Source organism: Sceloporus occidentalis, unplaced genomic scaffold, assembly GCF_023333645.1.
Source record: "Sceloporus occidentalis isolate IW3139 unplaced genomic scaffold, rSceOcc1.0.p SCAF_9, whole genome shotgun sequence".
In the NCBI taxonomy this organism is placed as follows: Eukaryota; Metazoa; Chordata; class Lepidosauria; order Squamata; family Phrynosomatidae; genus Sceloporus; species Sceloporus occidentalis.
The window spans coordinates 2,016,306-2,031,125 of NW_028316989.1; the positions used below are offsets into that span (position 1 = coordinate 2,016,306).

At 45.4% G+C, this 14,820-nt stretch overlaps 1 protein-coding gene across 1 annotated transcript; it reads right to left on the reverse strand.

The window, feature by feature from the left end:
* Positions 1-3,763: 3,763 nt before the first annotated feature.
* LOC149306708 (neuropeptide FF receptor 1-like) lies at positions 3,764-9,069 on the reverse strand. The gene is made up of 3 exons (XM_089537634.1): positions 8,814-9,069; positions 7,060-7,159; positions 3,764-6,369 (listed from the first exon to the last, which is right to left on the reverse strand). Exons 1-3 carry the CDS (start codon positions 9,067-9,069, stop codon positions 5,484-5,486), a joined length of 1,242 nt encoding a protein of 413 aa, XP_089393760.1. The 3' UTR covers positions 3,764-5,483.
* Between the last annotated feature and the right edge of the window lie 5,751 nt (positions 9,070-14,820).

The window sequence follows — 14,820 nt, forward strand, 5'->3', positions numbered from 1 at the left end:
GTGGACTTTCCACTGTCTTTAAGATTTTATTCCTTTTTCTCTCCCTTCTTTGTGTTTTCTTCTCTCTTTTAGGGATGGGCGACTGCAGCAGATCGTCAAAAGTGTCCAATATTCTCTCTCTTAGACTTAGAATTTCCAGATCTCAAGGCCTGGACTGTCTTTTCTGGTCCTTAAAGTGAAGGCGAGGAATCTCAAGGGGATGACTCTGCCATTCAAAGTGTGTTTATGGGCATATTTCTCATGAGACACTGAATTCACTCTGGGTTTGAATCCATATTTTGGTGCTGTCTGTACTGGCCAAGATGGACTGCCCTGTTTCTATATCTGTTTCATTTTGCAAAATCTCTGTTTGACTTGTTTATCCAAATTGTATTTTTGTGTTCGTGATTAGCAGGGTTTTTTCATGGGGGGGGGGGGGGAATATAATACTGTATATGTTTCTGTGTAAACAACTTCTCCAAACACAGAAATGTTCACATGGGAGACATTTATACAAGCTTTTTCTGTGTGATGTCAGTGCACACTGATCCCTGAGATATCACCTTGCTCTTTTATAAAAGAAGGAACGAACGAACGAACGAACGAACGAACGAACGAAGGCTGGTTGCATGCAAAGGACTGGATCTAGGGAGAACAACTCCAATCCTTTCAGGGCGAAGATGCACTTCAGTCCAGAAGAAATCTTACAGCAAGGTCCAGTTCAATGCAACACTGTGAGTCTGTAAATCACTTTTTGTCCTCAAATAGCCCAGTCACAATCTAGGTTCTCTTTGGCGGGTGCCTGACACTTATTCAAAAGAGGCTCATGGACAGCACAGTTATTTTTATTGCAAGGACTTTTGGTATTGGCAGACGTATAAATCGTTGTGGCTGTTGTGTGCCTTCAAGTCGTTTCCAGTTTATTGCAACCATAAGGCAAACCTATCATGGTGTGTGTGTGTGTGTGTGTGTGTGTGTGCACCCACACTGCAGAAATAAAGCAGTTTGACACCACTTTAACTGCCTTCATTCAATGCTATAAAATTCCGGTGTTTGTAGTTCGGTGGGGTACCTGGCAGGGAAAGGTAAATATCTCACGAAACTACAGATCCCAGCATTCCATAACGCACAAGTGGTGTCAACCGGCTTCATTTGTGCAATGTAGCCACATCCAGGATTTGCGTGGGAAGGTTTGTTCAGAGGGGGTTTGCTATTGCCGTCTTCTGAGGCTGAGAGAGTGTGACTTGCAAAAGGGCACCCAATGGGTTTCATGGCCACCAGAGTTCTAGTCCAACACTCAAAACCATTGTGCAGCGATGTCCAAGGCACTCAGTCCTATTCCCAAACATAGATTTCATCACCTTGGACAGACTGTACTTTGGGAACCCACTGGGTGACCTCTGGAAAGTCACAGACTCTCAGCCTCAGAGGGAGGCAAAGGGTAAACCCTCTCTGAACAAACCTTGCGAAGAAAATTGCGATGGAGTCACCGTACGTCGGAAACAGCTTGAAGGCTCACAACAACAACAACCGCCATCTCCCCTATCCATCACATTCTGCTTGCATGAAGCAGAGTTTCTCCTCTTGGGAAAGAAGAAATGCTTTCTATGGAGCCAAAACATTCATGATTTTTCCCCTCTAGACCATGATGTGGCAGACTGGGGAAGAGTTCCTGCTTCCAGACTTGCTAGATCATCCTCACAGAGGTTGTCGAAAGAAAAGTAATGAAAATGGCAAGACCACTGCAAATTGCACGCACAGCCGCCATCCGCTTTAATGCGCATTGATGCTGTGATGCACCCTGCAGGGCACTGCGGGATCACAGTAATCACTCTTCCATGCCATTAACCTCAGTGGCGGCACCAACAGAGAGGGGAAATCGTTGATCTTTCCGCCTGGATCAGCAGAGAATTTAAGAAAATTGTAGATGGATACTGGGTGCATGTGTGTGTGTGTGTGTGTGTGTGTGTACATATGTGCATATGTGTGCAGAAGCTTAATGGAGACGCATGCATTATTTTCCTCTCAAGTGTGGGCTCCAAGTTGTGGGCATAATTGACTGCCAGCTCTATGAACCAAGATGGAGGCTAGTGTCCTCTGTGTCAGTGGGGTGGCCAAGTTGTGCCTGATTCTGGTCTGAACTCCAAAATTGCTCTCTAATCCCCACTCCCCAAAATACATTCAGGAGTTATGCTGTCGTAACTGCTGGGGATTCGTGTTCACAGTCATGCGTGACCCAATGGGGTCCCAAAAACCTACCTTTGCAGCTGGCAGTGACCCAAACAAAGCATTGCTGAAGCGATGGAGATTGGGATGTTGGGAATGACATCTGGAGTGCACACATCCTGGTGCATTGGGACAAGCTGTTGGACAAGACCTGAAGGGATCTCTCCATCTTCTTGTTCTCAAGGCACCCAACCATTGTCAGTGGACTGCGGACATCATTTCCCAACATCATGATCTCCTGCGCCTCAGAAATGCTTTGGTTGGGCTGAAAAGGTTGTTTTTTATGCAGGGAGGGCAACCATCAATTGCAAAGCTGAGGACAGAGCTCCATCTTCATGGTTATGATCATGATGATGCTAATCTCATGGAATCATAGAATCATAAAGGGCCCGAACAGATAGGCCAAAATAAAGCTGCTTCGGGTCACTTTGGAGGTATGCTGTTTAAATGACACACGCATCTTAAGAGGCCAGAAGTTGCACCAAAGCTGCGCTTAGTCCTTAGGACTGGAGTGTGGTTTTGGCTTGGCTTTCGGCATGCAGCATTTAAAGAGCAAATCTCCAAAGTGACCCGAAGCAGCTTTATTTTGGCCTGTCTGTTCAGGCCCAAAGTTGGAAGGGATCCCAAGGGCTATCCAGTCCAACCCCATTCTCCCAATGCATGGCCATCCATGTTTGAAAAACCTCCAAATAAGGCGACCCCACTAACACTCCAAGGCAGCGTCTTCCACTGTCAAAACAGCTCTTAACATCAGGAAGTTCTTCCTAATGTTGAGGTGGAATCTCTTCCTCTCATCTGAATCCATTGTTCTTAGTCCTAGTCTCTGGAGCAGCAGAAAACAAGCTTTCTCCATCCTAAACATGACCTCCCTTCAAAGATTTAAACAGGGCTATCATGTCACCTCTTAACCTTCTCTTTTCCAGGCTAAACATACCCAGCTCCCTAAGCTGCTCCTCACAGGGCTTAGTGGTTTCCAGACCTTTCAGCATTTTGGTCACCCTCTTCTCAACATGCTCCAGCTTGTCCACATCCTTCTTGAATTATGGTACCTAGAACTGGACACAGTATTCCAGGTAAGGTCTGACCAAAGCAGAATCTCAGCCCTATTATTTGATGCTTTCCCCTCAAAATCCACTAGTGTGGGGGAAATAATGGACATTGTTCTGCAGACAACAGAGTGGACAAGAGGACCTGATCTGCAGAAACACCTTCAGGGTGGATTATGTTTGCTTCATGCATCATTACGCAGAACTTTGCTTGCTTGGGAGCAAGACAAAGCATCGCTTTTCTCCGGTTTGGGATTCATGATCACTATGACACACTTTGTGGGAAAGATAAATTGCCGCATCACTCCGCACCCCATAAATCTCAGCCTTTTGTTTTCACAGGTCCTTGTGGGTTGTTGATTCAGTGTCAGCCTTGCAAATCTGAGCAATGACAAGAGGCGGTTTGTTACACATTTAATGTGTTTGTTCAGTGAGTAACAACTTTTGTTTCCTTGCAGGGTATTTCCATTATTTTACTTTTTTGGCAAGGGATATTCAGGTGTCACCCAGACTTACAATAGCGGAGGCCTTTGTCTATTTACCCAGGCTTTTTAGTTTTGCTTTTAGCAGTCTCTTGTGTGCTTTTATATGGTTCTTTTAAAAGAAACCTTACCTTGGTTTTATGTGGTTTATAGAAGCTGTTGAAGCAGTCCCAGCCCTGCTGTTGCAGCTAGTTGCTTTCTTCCCTGTCCATTTTAATTTTTGAGCCCCTTTGCTCTATCAGTTGAAGAGCGGCGTACAACAAACACATTCAACAACTCAATATATACATACGCACAAGAGCCAGCCCATGAGATTGTGGCTACATTTGGGATATAAACTAGGAGCTGTTTGGCTTGCGCATGCCATAACCTCCAACATTTCACACATGAAAACCAGGATGCGTAACGCCAAGCAATGTCAGAGCGTTATGTTTGTTTTCTGTTTGTGGTGTGGACATGAACCCATGTCTCACAAAACATCTGTCCATCCTGTTCTTTTTTTGCTTGTAGAGCTTTGATACTTTATGGCTGACATACCTCTGAGTTTATCCCATTCCATCATATACATTAAAAATAGACTTTTTGCTTTCAATGAAGCCTGATGCTGACCACTAAATCTTCCACCCAACATCACATGCATGTTTCTTTATTCACTGTACAGCCACAGAACCAGCCACGCCATAAAATTCAGGTTGCATTTGACCCAGAGGGCTGAGTTCACCTCGATCCTGGGTTTTGCAAGCTGCCATTTCTCTGTTTTTAGCCTTCTTTCGTATTCATTGCTTCAAAGGTGCTGGAGTAGAGAGGCAGCAGCTGGAAGAATTTAGCAAAGCTAGTCCAGAAGAGGCTACAGACTCTCAGCCACGAAACAACAGGAATATGAAGCTGAAAAGTCAACTGATCGAAGTCCAGTGATATAAACAAAGGTACCATCCAGAAGGACTGTGCAAGGTTGCAGTGAAAAACAGCTGCCCATAACTGGCCATTCCCAGATCCCACAGATATCAACCAAAATGGCTTAGCTATTGCTTCTATACCCTCCAATGTTTCACAGATGAAAACGAGGACCAATGTGGCCAGGCAACATCAGACTGTGGTCAAGATGGCAAATGTTATAATGAGGAAGAACACTCAAGCTAAGAGAGGCTGCAGCGGTTTGCTTTTACCTCAGTCAACTGGGAAGGACCAGTTTCCTCCCGCATCTCCTCCTCTCCCCTTGAAGAACTGATTCAGTGCAAGTTACTTTCGTACTTAGACCTCAGTTTGCAGCAAGGAGAGTAAGCTGAGGGGTAAAGTGGAAGGAGGTGGGAGAAACTAGGACATTTTTAAAGCAACTGAAAAAGTGGGACAACAGAGGATTAAGCAGGACTGTCCCTGGCAAATGGGGCCAGTTGGTGGGTACATAGCTATATGGCCTAACACCGATAGGAACTGTGGTCTCCAAACATATCTGGCAATGTGCAGTGCCCCCCTGGTCTCACTTAACTTGTGTTTGTATCATGTGGACTGTATGGGCATTGGGCAGCATTTGGAAGCAAAGAAAGGGTCTCTCTTTTTTAGGAGGAGCACAGTGTTTCCCTTCAAGGTTCCCTAGGCCCCTAATCTCCAACAGTTGCCCACCCTTATTGCAGTCCATCATCTTTCGTTATCTCACTATATATGATACTGCAACATGTGGCACCCAAGGTTGGCATTGCCTACAGAGTGGCCTTCCGCCATCACCATTTGTCCCTATTTCTTCTCCGTAATTTTATGTGTCCGTCTTGTCCCAAGCTTGGCTGGTCCCATGATAGGTCAAGATCTTGTCGATGTCTTCCAAGCCAAGGCCGGGACACTTGGGCGGGATGCTGTGGGAGAAGAGTGGGGCAGTGTTTTGCGTGTGCTGCGAGGACGTTGAGTTGGAAGAGGTGGCCTGGGCAAAGACTTTGTTGCACATCCCAAAACTGACTGGGCCCTGGGATTGCTCAGAGTAGGCCTCCTGGTGCTTCATCTCTTGGGAGCAAAGCTGGAACTGAAAGGCCGCCTGGAAGCCCCTCCGGAAGTTCTCATTGTAGTAGCCGTAGATAACCGGGTTGATGCTGCTGTTGGAGAAGGCCAGCCAGTGGGCAAAAGGGAAGAAGTAACTGGTCAACAAGTCCAAATGTTCACTGGCCAGGTTGGTATAATCCACCAGCAGCATCAGAGTCCACAAAGGCAACCAGGAGATCATGAAAAGAAGAGCCACCAGGATGAGCATCTTGATAACCTTGACTCTTTTCTTACAGGTACCACGGATCCGGGTGGCACAAGGCGGGTTTGCCGTCATGGGTGCAGTGGAGCTGCTGAGCTTCAGGCAGACCCGTCCGTACATGAAGATGATGAGCATCAAGGGCACCAGGTAAATGTGGATGAAGAGGATGGTGGTGTAGAGCTTCCTCATACTGTTGTCTGACCAGGCTTCGTAGCAGGCGTATAGCGGGTAGGTAGTGTTCTTGCCATCGCTGAGCACCATGTAGTGGTCTTCCATGCGGCCAACGGTGAGCATGATGGCAGATGGGCACATGATGGCTATGGCCAGGAGCCACACCACAACAATAACCACCATGGCCTTCAGAAGACTGAGCCTCTCTCGGAAGGGCAGGATGATGCAATGGAACCTACAGGAGAAGAGGGAAGCCACAAAGATTAGCAAAAGCAAACAACCTCCAGCTGACATCAGGGTTCTCCAAGCTGAAGGCAGCCAAATTGTGCCAATGACCCATAGAGTCATTGAACTTGAAGTGTACATGCTAATGTTTTGAACAAATTTGTGGTTGTTGCGTGCCTTCAAATCATTTCAGACTTATGGGGACCCTAAGGCGAAGCTATCATTGGGTTTTCTTGGCAAGTTTCTTCAAAGCGGGATTGACATTGCCATCAAGTGTGACTTGCCCATGGTCACTCAGTGGGTTTCCATGGATGAATGTGGAATCAAACCCTGGTCCCCAGAGTTGCAGTCCAACCCTCAAACCACTATATCAGTGGTTCTCAACCTGTGGGTCACAATCCCTTTCACAGGGGTCGCCTAAGACCATCAGAAAATGCATATTTCTGATGGTCTTAGGAACTGAGACACTGCAATGTTATGGTTGAGGGTCACCACAACATGAGGAACTGTATTAAAGGGTCACGGCATTAGGAAGATTGAGAACCACTGCACTATGCCATGGTGGCTCTCCATCCATGTGCATAGCCTTCATCATTTGATCACCTGCCCCTAGCTCAGAGGTAGCTACTGGGTTTCATACAAGATCGTCCCCATCCTTTGCAATGCCCACATGGAAAGAAGAAGGAGATTTGAGCCTTACCTGTCCATGGCTATTGCCACAAGGGTGAAGACGGACGCTGAAACAGACATCCCTTGGACCAGGCCACTCATGGTACAGATAACCTGGTTGAATGGCCAGCCTGTTGTGGAAAGGTGAACAGATGAAGCAAATGTTAAGGGAGCATTTTTGGGATTTGCAAGGAGCACTGTTGCTTTTGGTGTCCTTGTTTTCTCAGGTCATTTTCACTACTCAATTTCATCCAAATTTGTCTATGGTTTTAAATTGTCTTCACTGTTTCAATTGCTTTTCAAAAACCTATTGTTTGAACCTCTACAGTTGTTTGATATGGTTTAGCCTCTTTGAATTTTTCTTGCTGTTTCATAACGTTTTAAACAGTTGACAACTGATTTTATCACACGTCACCTGGAGACCTTTGGATATGGGATTAAAATATTGGTTCATTCATTCGTTTAATTGATTCAACACTCTTAGTGGAGAAGGAGCTCATTCATAATGACATTTGTTATTAAAAACGCATTCATTAAACAACAGAGGGGATGCAATACGTTTATTAACTGGTGCAAACTTCTGCGCTTGAGGCATTTTTTTAATGGCTTAGGTCACAAATTAATCTCTCATTGGAAAAGGGCCTTCTTCACTCCAGACTTCTTTGCATTTTCAACATGGTAGGACTGCCAGACTATTCAAACACTAGCTATTGATCCTACGGGAAAGTTGGCATATAAATAAAACTTTATTTATTTATTATTGATAATGCCAAAACTGGGAATGGAAAACAAAAGTGCCCATCAGTCCCAGTTTGGCTCCAATGCCCCTTAACTTTTGATGGCCTGTTACAGACAGCCAAAATAAAGCTGCTTCGAGTCACAGTGGAGGTATGGTGTTTCTAGGGCGGGATACAAACCGCCATAAAGTACGCGCTCCGCGCGTACTAGGGTTAGGAAGGGCCGTATTAGGGTTAGGAAGGTTCTTACCTTCCTGACAGCCCTTCCTCCCAGTACGCGCGGAGCGCGTACTTTTTTGCGGTGCCCATCCACATGGGCGCCGCCATGTTGACGTACTGGACGCTGTGCGTCCAGACGTGTCGCGGCGGAAGTGACGTCGCGAGGACGCACTCCACCCCTCGCAGCGCCACTTCCGCGTTCCAAAAAGGAGCGGCATTTCGCCGCTCCTTTTTTGCTGCGCAGGGAAGCCTCGCGGTCTGGCAGCTGGGGCTTCCCTACGCAGCGAATGGCGGCGGCGGGAAAACGGCCCCTTGAGGGCCGTTTGTATCCCGCCAATGATACATTAGTCCTAAGAGTCCAGAAGCCACACCAAAGCCATGCTCCAGTCCTTAGGGCTGGAGCGTGGCTTTGGTGCAACTTCTGGACTCTTAGGACGCATGCATCATTGAAACACCATACCTCCACTGTGACTCGAAGCAGCTTTATTTTGGCTGTCTGTAACAGGCCAAAGAGGCTACAGAAGTGAGTGCTCAACCTTCCCTGGGATGAGACTAGAAACTAGTTTAATTGTGTGGATAGCAAGTATAACAATTCTTTAAAATGAATATTTTAGGCATGGTTTTCATCAAGAGCAGAGATCCTGAAACTTTGGTTCTCCAGGTATTTTGGACTTCAGCTCCCAGAAGCCCCGGCCACCAAGGGCAACATCCATGAATCCTGGGAGTTGAAGTCCAAAACACTTGGAGGATCAACGTTTGGGAATCACTGACCAAGAGCGTTCCCAACCTCTCTGCTTTCCCAATGCTTTCGCCCAAAGGTTACTCTCACCTGTGATCAGGTTGTCCACCAGAGTAGTTGGCACACAAAAGATGCCCACCAAGAGGTCACTGATGGCCAGGTTGAGGATGAAGAGGTTGGTGACGGTGCGCATGCGCGGGTTCCTCACCACCACCAGGCAAACCAAGGAGTTCCCAGCCATGCACGAGAGAAAGACGACCAGGTACGCAACAATGAAAAGGGCAGCCACGACTGGAGTATGTTGGTAGTAAGGGAAGAAAGTGCTGTTGCTGTGACTTTGTCCCATCCGGGTCTCAGTCTTGTTGGCCCAGATTTCCTTCTGGGCAAAACCGTCTTCCTTCACTTCCATGCTCTTGGCTGCTGCCCGCCTGGAAAGCAACAAAGGCATTGATGTGAAATGTTTGGCTTGGGATTTAAAACACTAAAAACACTAAAAAGAAAATCCTTCCATTCCTTTCTTTTCACATTTCTGTAGTTCTCACTGCCTCTGTGTTCCTCTGCATTTAGAGAATATTTCTAATATTTCCCATTTGAAGGTGTTTATATATTCTGCCTTGGGCATCCTTTGGTCCCTTCGGCCAATTTATATCTTCTCCCCCTTTGATCCCAGCTTTCTCTCACTTAATATCCCCAAATAAATATTGCACTACAACTCCCATCGTCCCCAAAGTTATAGTCTAACCCAGTTGGGGAAGCACAAGATTGGGAAAAGCTCTCAGAGGAAAATGCCCCATGAGCAGTAAGACCTCAAATAATGGCTGAGAAAAACACAGTAATGGGAAAGTCTTAGCAACTTTAATTAATGTTTCTTGAACAGCTGGATACAGAGAAATTAAAAGTAGGCTCTTAGGAAGCTATTACAACCGCATGTAATCTGCATAACAGGTTTATAATTTCTTTCATTATGAAACCTACGGAGAGTCGCCAGCAAATCACAGCTCAAGGCTCCAAAGCATTCATTTCTTTTGACACATTATTAAGATCTCGCCTCCCGTTCTTTCCACTTTGGTACGATTGATCCGAAACAGCATTTACAGATTCACGCTGGCTTGATAAAGGCAGAATCTGATCTAATAAAGAAGAGGGGGCTTCGTCCCCAAAAGGCAACCCTCGCATCCAATGTGCCCACATCACTGCAATAGGAGTGATGCATGTGTGTTGTTGTTATTGGGTGCCTTCAAGTCATTTCCGACTTATAGCAACATGAAAGCTGAACATTCATAAATCCTTGCTTTAGCACATGTGCATTTTCTGTCCTCAGACCTGGATTTAGAAACGTGCCAAACGCGACGGGTTTCATTCCTTCCGAACAGCAATCTCCCTGGGAATGCAAACTTGTGTTAGATTTGCAGTCCATTTCCCACCACAGGCATCATGAAGATCACCCTTTATGCCTCATTTCCACATCCTCATATCCGAAATATAAGAGCAGCAGGGCTTCCCAAAGGAACAGAGGAGCATGCTCACGGATTAAGGGATTTAAACTTTGATTCATGTCTGTGGGGTTGCTTGTTTCCCATCCACAAAATTTAAGCAAAACATCATGTGAAGACAGACCTGCTGAAAATGTTGATCTGTCCCCATCACATGTGCTTTGATTTCTACCTCTTTTCTTGCAGTATGGGTTTTCCACTATGGCATGGTGGCATAGTGGTTTGAGCATTGGACTGGGACTTTGGAGACCAGGGTTCTAATCCCAGCTCTGACATGGTGACTTTGGGCAAATCACACTCTCTCAGCCTCAGAGGATGGCAGTGGCAAACTCGCTCTGAACTATCTTGCAAAGAAAACCCCATGATAGGTTTGCCGTAGAGTCACTGCAAGTTGGAAATGACTCGAAGACACACAACAACAGCAACAGGAATGGGTCTTTTTCAAATCAAACTCTAATTCCTTCTGCAACCAGAGCAGCCGGCAGGGAGGTGAGTCATGGGGAGAAGGAAGGTTTAGTGGCATTTCATCCACACCATTTTAATACCCTCCTCCAGCCTCATCTGAACAGGAGCAGAGCAGATAAGACCTCAAAACAAATCTGGCTTGATCCTCAAGTACTGCAGGGCGCAGTCAAGAAAAGACAGTCAGCGGAGTGGCATTTGAAATACTTGGCTGGCATCTGGGTAGCTGCATTCCTCAAAGATAGATGCCTCAACAGTCAGACCTGATGTTTACTTCCCAACGCTCAGTCGCAAAACAAGCATACTAAAGCAAGATGTGTTAATGAAGATAGACATGTGCAATGACAAAGACATGTCAGATGGCATCCTTTTACTGGATTACACATGTGTATCTTCCCTTATACATGTGGTTGTCCTTTTTTGGCCATGTCATTAATGTTTCTTGGGCATAAATGCCCTAAAGGCCCCAGATCCCATCTGATCTTGGAAGCTAAGCAGGGTCAGCCCTGATTAGTACTTGGATGGGAGACCACCAACACATGTCCAATACCATAGGCTCTATTTCAGAGGAAAGAACTGGCCAAAACCACCTCTGAGTATTCCTTGCCTAAGAAAACCCTATGAAATTCATGGGGTCTCCATATGGTGACAGGCAACTTGAAGGCACACACACACATTAACATCTTTAGTCAATTGAGGAAGCAGAGTTGAATGTGTGATGCCATTGTGTGTGTGTGGTGCCATTGTGCATTACACATGCCAATGTGCACTGCACATGCAGATGTGCCTTGAGTATTGCAATTGTGCATTCCACATATGTCTGCATATTCAGCTGTGCAGTATTGTAGATTCACTCATATACAACTGTCACATTGAGTATAAAGTTACACCCCATTTCCTTGACATAGGATCTTGGCTACTTCTCTCTCACTCTTTTTTGAACAACCTGTTGTTGTCAGTATATGCTCTTTGCCAATTGCAGACATGTCTAAACTTGGAAGTCAGTCCCATCATGGCATTCACTGCAGACTTGCTTCCAAGGAGAGCTTTGGAGCCCTTAACAGTTTCCACTTAAAACCAAGTGTTTATCCCTTGCAAAAAAAGATCATTTTACTTTCAGGAGTTTTGTAGGGAAGTTCAAATCCCATGTTCTATCTTCAGACGACGATTTAGATCCCTATACATTTTCATGGGTTTTAACTTTATACTTAATGTGCTTTTGCTTTTGCAGGCTTGTAAGAAAGAGTGTGTAGTGCAGCGGTTCCCAACTTCTGTCTTCCAGGTGTTTTGGACTTCAACTCCCAGAAGCACCTGCCAATAGTTAGGAATTCAGTGTTTGGGAACCACTGGTGTAGTGGTTTGAGCACTGGGACTATGACTCTGGAGAGCAGGGTTCGAATCTGTGTTCAGCCATAGAAACCCACTGGGAGACCTTGGGCAAGTCACAATCTCTCAGCCTCAGAGGATGGCAAAGACAAACCCCCTCTGAACAAATCTTGCCAAGAAAACCCTAAGGTAGGTTCACCTTGGATCGCCATAAGTCAGGAACAACTTGAAGGCACACAATAACAACAACAACAACAACAAAGAAGGTTCGGATCACATCTTGTACACTATTTTGCCTGCACTTTTTAACCCACTTACTTAAGAATGAACCACTACGAAGTCACCAGTTCTAAGGAAGGCTGCACCAAAAGACTGCAACCCTGTACACACAGTAAGTAAGCTTCATGCAACTCAGTTAGCCTTCCATGGTGCAAGGATGGCGTTTTAAGAATTACATTTGCACAGTCAGGCGTCCAGAATAGACGTCTTACCATCAGAGAGATCTTGGGAATTCTTTATCTTAACAAATGGGGTGAGTTACTTGTGGTCACATCACATTTTTCATCACCAAATACTACTGGAGTACAATTGCCAACTTTTCTCTCTCTCAAAAATACATATCTATTTCTTTGCAAGCTGAGAGTTTCCTTTATAGTAAAGGCTATAATCGATTTCACGTTGCATTTGCCTGCTATATTAACACTTCTGACTCCTGTCTCTCTAGAAGCAAATTAATAAGCTTTCCTTTATGTTTGATCGGTCGTAATAAATTGACAAACGCTTTCCTTCACCTGCAACATCATTTGCCAGTCCTCTCCGGTCTTTTCCCCCCATCTGGTCATTTTATTATGGATACAATCAAATTTAAAGCTTACTTTGCACTTGGTGTGGGAACCCAGATGTGTCTCCTCTTGAAACACAAGTTGATAAAAATTATTTGGAGGGGGGAAAAACACAACTTGGGGGAAAATGAGCCGGCCACGAAAGGTGCAAAATGCATTTATTTCAACCTTGCTTGTTCGGAGAGCATGCACTAGTTTTGTTCCTCTTACCCCTTCCAGCTCAGGCCATTCCAGACGAAGCCTCTTCCCTCTCTTCAGGTTGATCTTGAGGTCCTGAAGCTGGTTCTGCATTTACGTCTCGCAGCAAAAGAGCAAGCGGATTGTTTCCAGGGATACAGAAAGATTCGGTTCCCAGCTGAACTCAAACCCTTCCGTCCAGAATATCGCTCACTCTTCCTGCAGAGGTTTTTCTCTTTTGTGCATCCGTCGCTTTATAACCTGGGAGAAGGTAGTATGTGATGTCATCTGCCCACATGCAACGACAGACGCACAAAAGACACCCCCAGCCATTGTCACCACTTGCATCACACACTCATAGACACACACACACACAGGTCTCTCTCTCTCACACACACACACTACTCACGTCTGCGTTATATGAGGACCTAGAAATGTGTGCATGCAGAATACCATTTTCCATCAGGAAAAGTATTACTATTATTGGCAATATTAGTATCGGTATAACTACATTATAATAATATTATTACAATAATAGTGATAACATCTGTATCCCTGGAAACAATCTGCTTGCTCTTTTGCCTGTGAAACACAAATGCAGAACCAGCTTCAGGACCTATACTATAATGCTATAATATATAGTATAATAGTATTACTATGACTATAATAGTATTACTATTACTATAATAGTAATTACTATAATAGTATTCCTATGACTAAGAGAGCCAACATGACTGGTCTGAGTGTTGGACTATGACTCTGGCCCCATACAGACAGGTCAAAATAAAGCTGCTTTGAGTCACTTTGGAAGTACGCTGTTCCAATGACGCATGCGTCCTAAGAGTTTAGAAGCCATGCCAAAGCCACGATCCAGTCCTAAGGACTGGAGTACAGCTTTGGCGCAGCTTCTGGACTCTTGGGACGCATGCATCATTTAAACAGCATACCTCCAAAGTGACCCAAAGCAGCTTTATTTTGGCCTGCCTATATAGGGCCTCTGGAGACCAAGGTTCGATTCCCAGCTCGGCTAAATGGAAACCCATTGGGTGATTTTGGGCAAGTCACACTCTCTCGGCCTCATTGGAAGGCAATGGCAAATCTCCTCTGCACACATCTTGCCAAACATGAGAAAATCACCTTACGGTTGCTGTAAGTGAGAAACGGCATGAAGACACACAGCAGTAACAAATTACTATGAGTATTTTATATTCCAACTTCCTCCCAGAGCTGGCACCTGATGCAACTCAGAAAAACCGGAACAAGTAAAAATGTGTGTGAGAGTGAAAACATACAAAAAGCAATTGTTCCACCACACTTTGTCTGTCTCTAGATGCTAGGATGTAGAGACAGCCATGGCAGAAGGCTGGACCAGGTGGCATTTGGGCTCCTTTTCACCCTACGATCCCATAGGCATCTTCATCCAGCATCTAGCTTCAATTCCGATAGCTTCAATGGGAAGCTTACTCAGACCGAAAGCATCCCCAAAGGGTCTGGTTCAGTTTGAACTTGGGGGGTTCATCTCTTGAGTGACACCTGCTTAGGTTCTACAAATGTTTTAGAAAGAGAGAGAATGGGAATTGGAGACAAGGGGCCATGATCTCCATTTTAATTGCAGTTGTTAAACATTCATCGGAGTTTGCCAAAGCAGAATAATTCCTTGGCAGAAGGAGAGCATGGAGCCTTTGAGAACAACAAGGGAGTGTCTCAGGGAGGATTTGCACAGACGAACAACACACAATGGCCTATGAAGATGCCAGTAATTCCCAGACCGTGCGCCGGGATGCGTAGAAGCACCAA

Bases quoted from the DNA above. Each gene is read 5' to 3' on its own strand.
- LOC149306708 (XM_089537634.1), bottom strand. From the start codon at position 9,069: ATGGGACAAAGTCACAGCAACAGCACTTTCTTCCCTTACTACCAACAT. The intron at 7,160-8,813 runs GTGAGAGTAACC...TTTCCACAACAG, and splicing joins GGTGGACAACCTGATCACAG to GCTGGCCATTCAACCAGGTT. The intron at 6,370-7,059 runs GTAAGGCTCAAA...CTTCTCCTGTAG, and splicing joins GTGGCAATAGCCATGGACAG to GTTCCATTGCATCATCCTGC.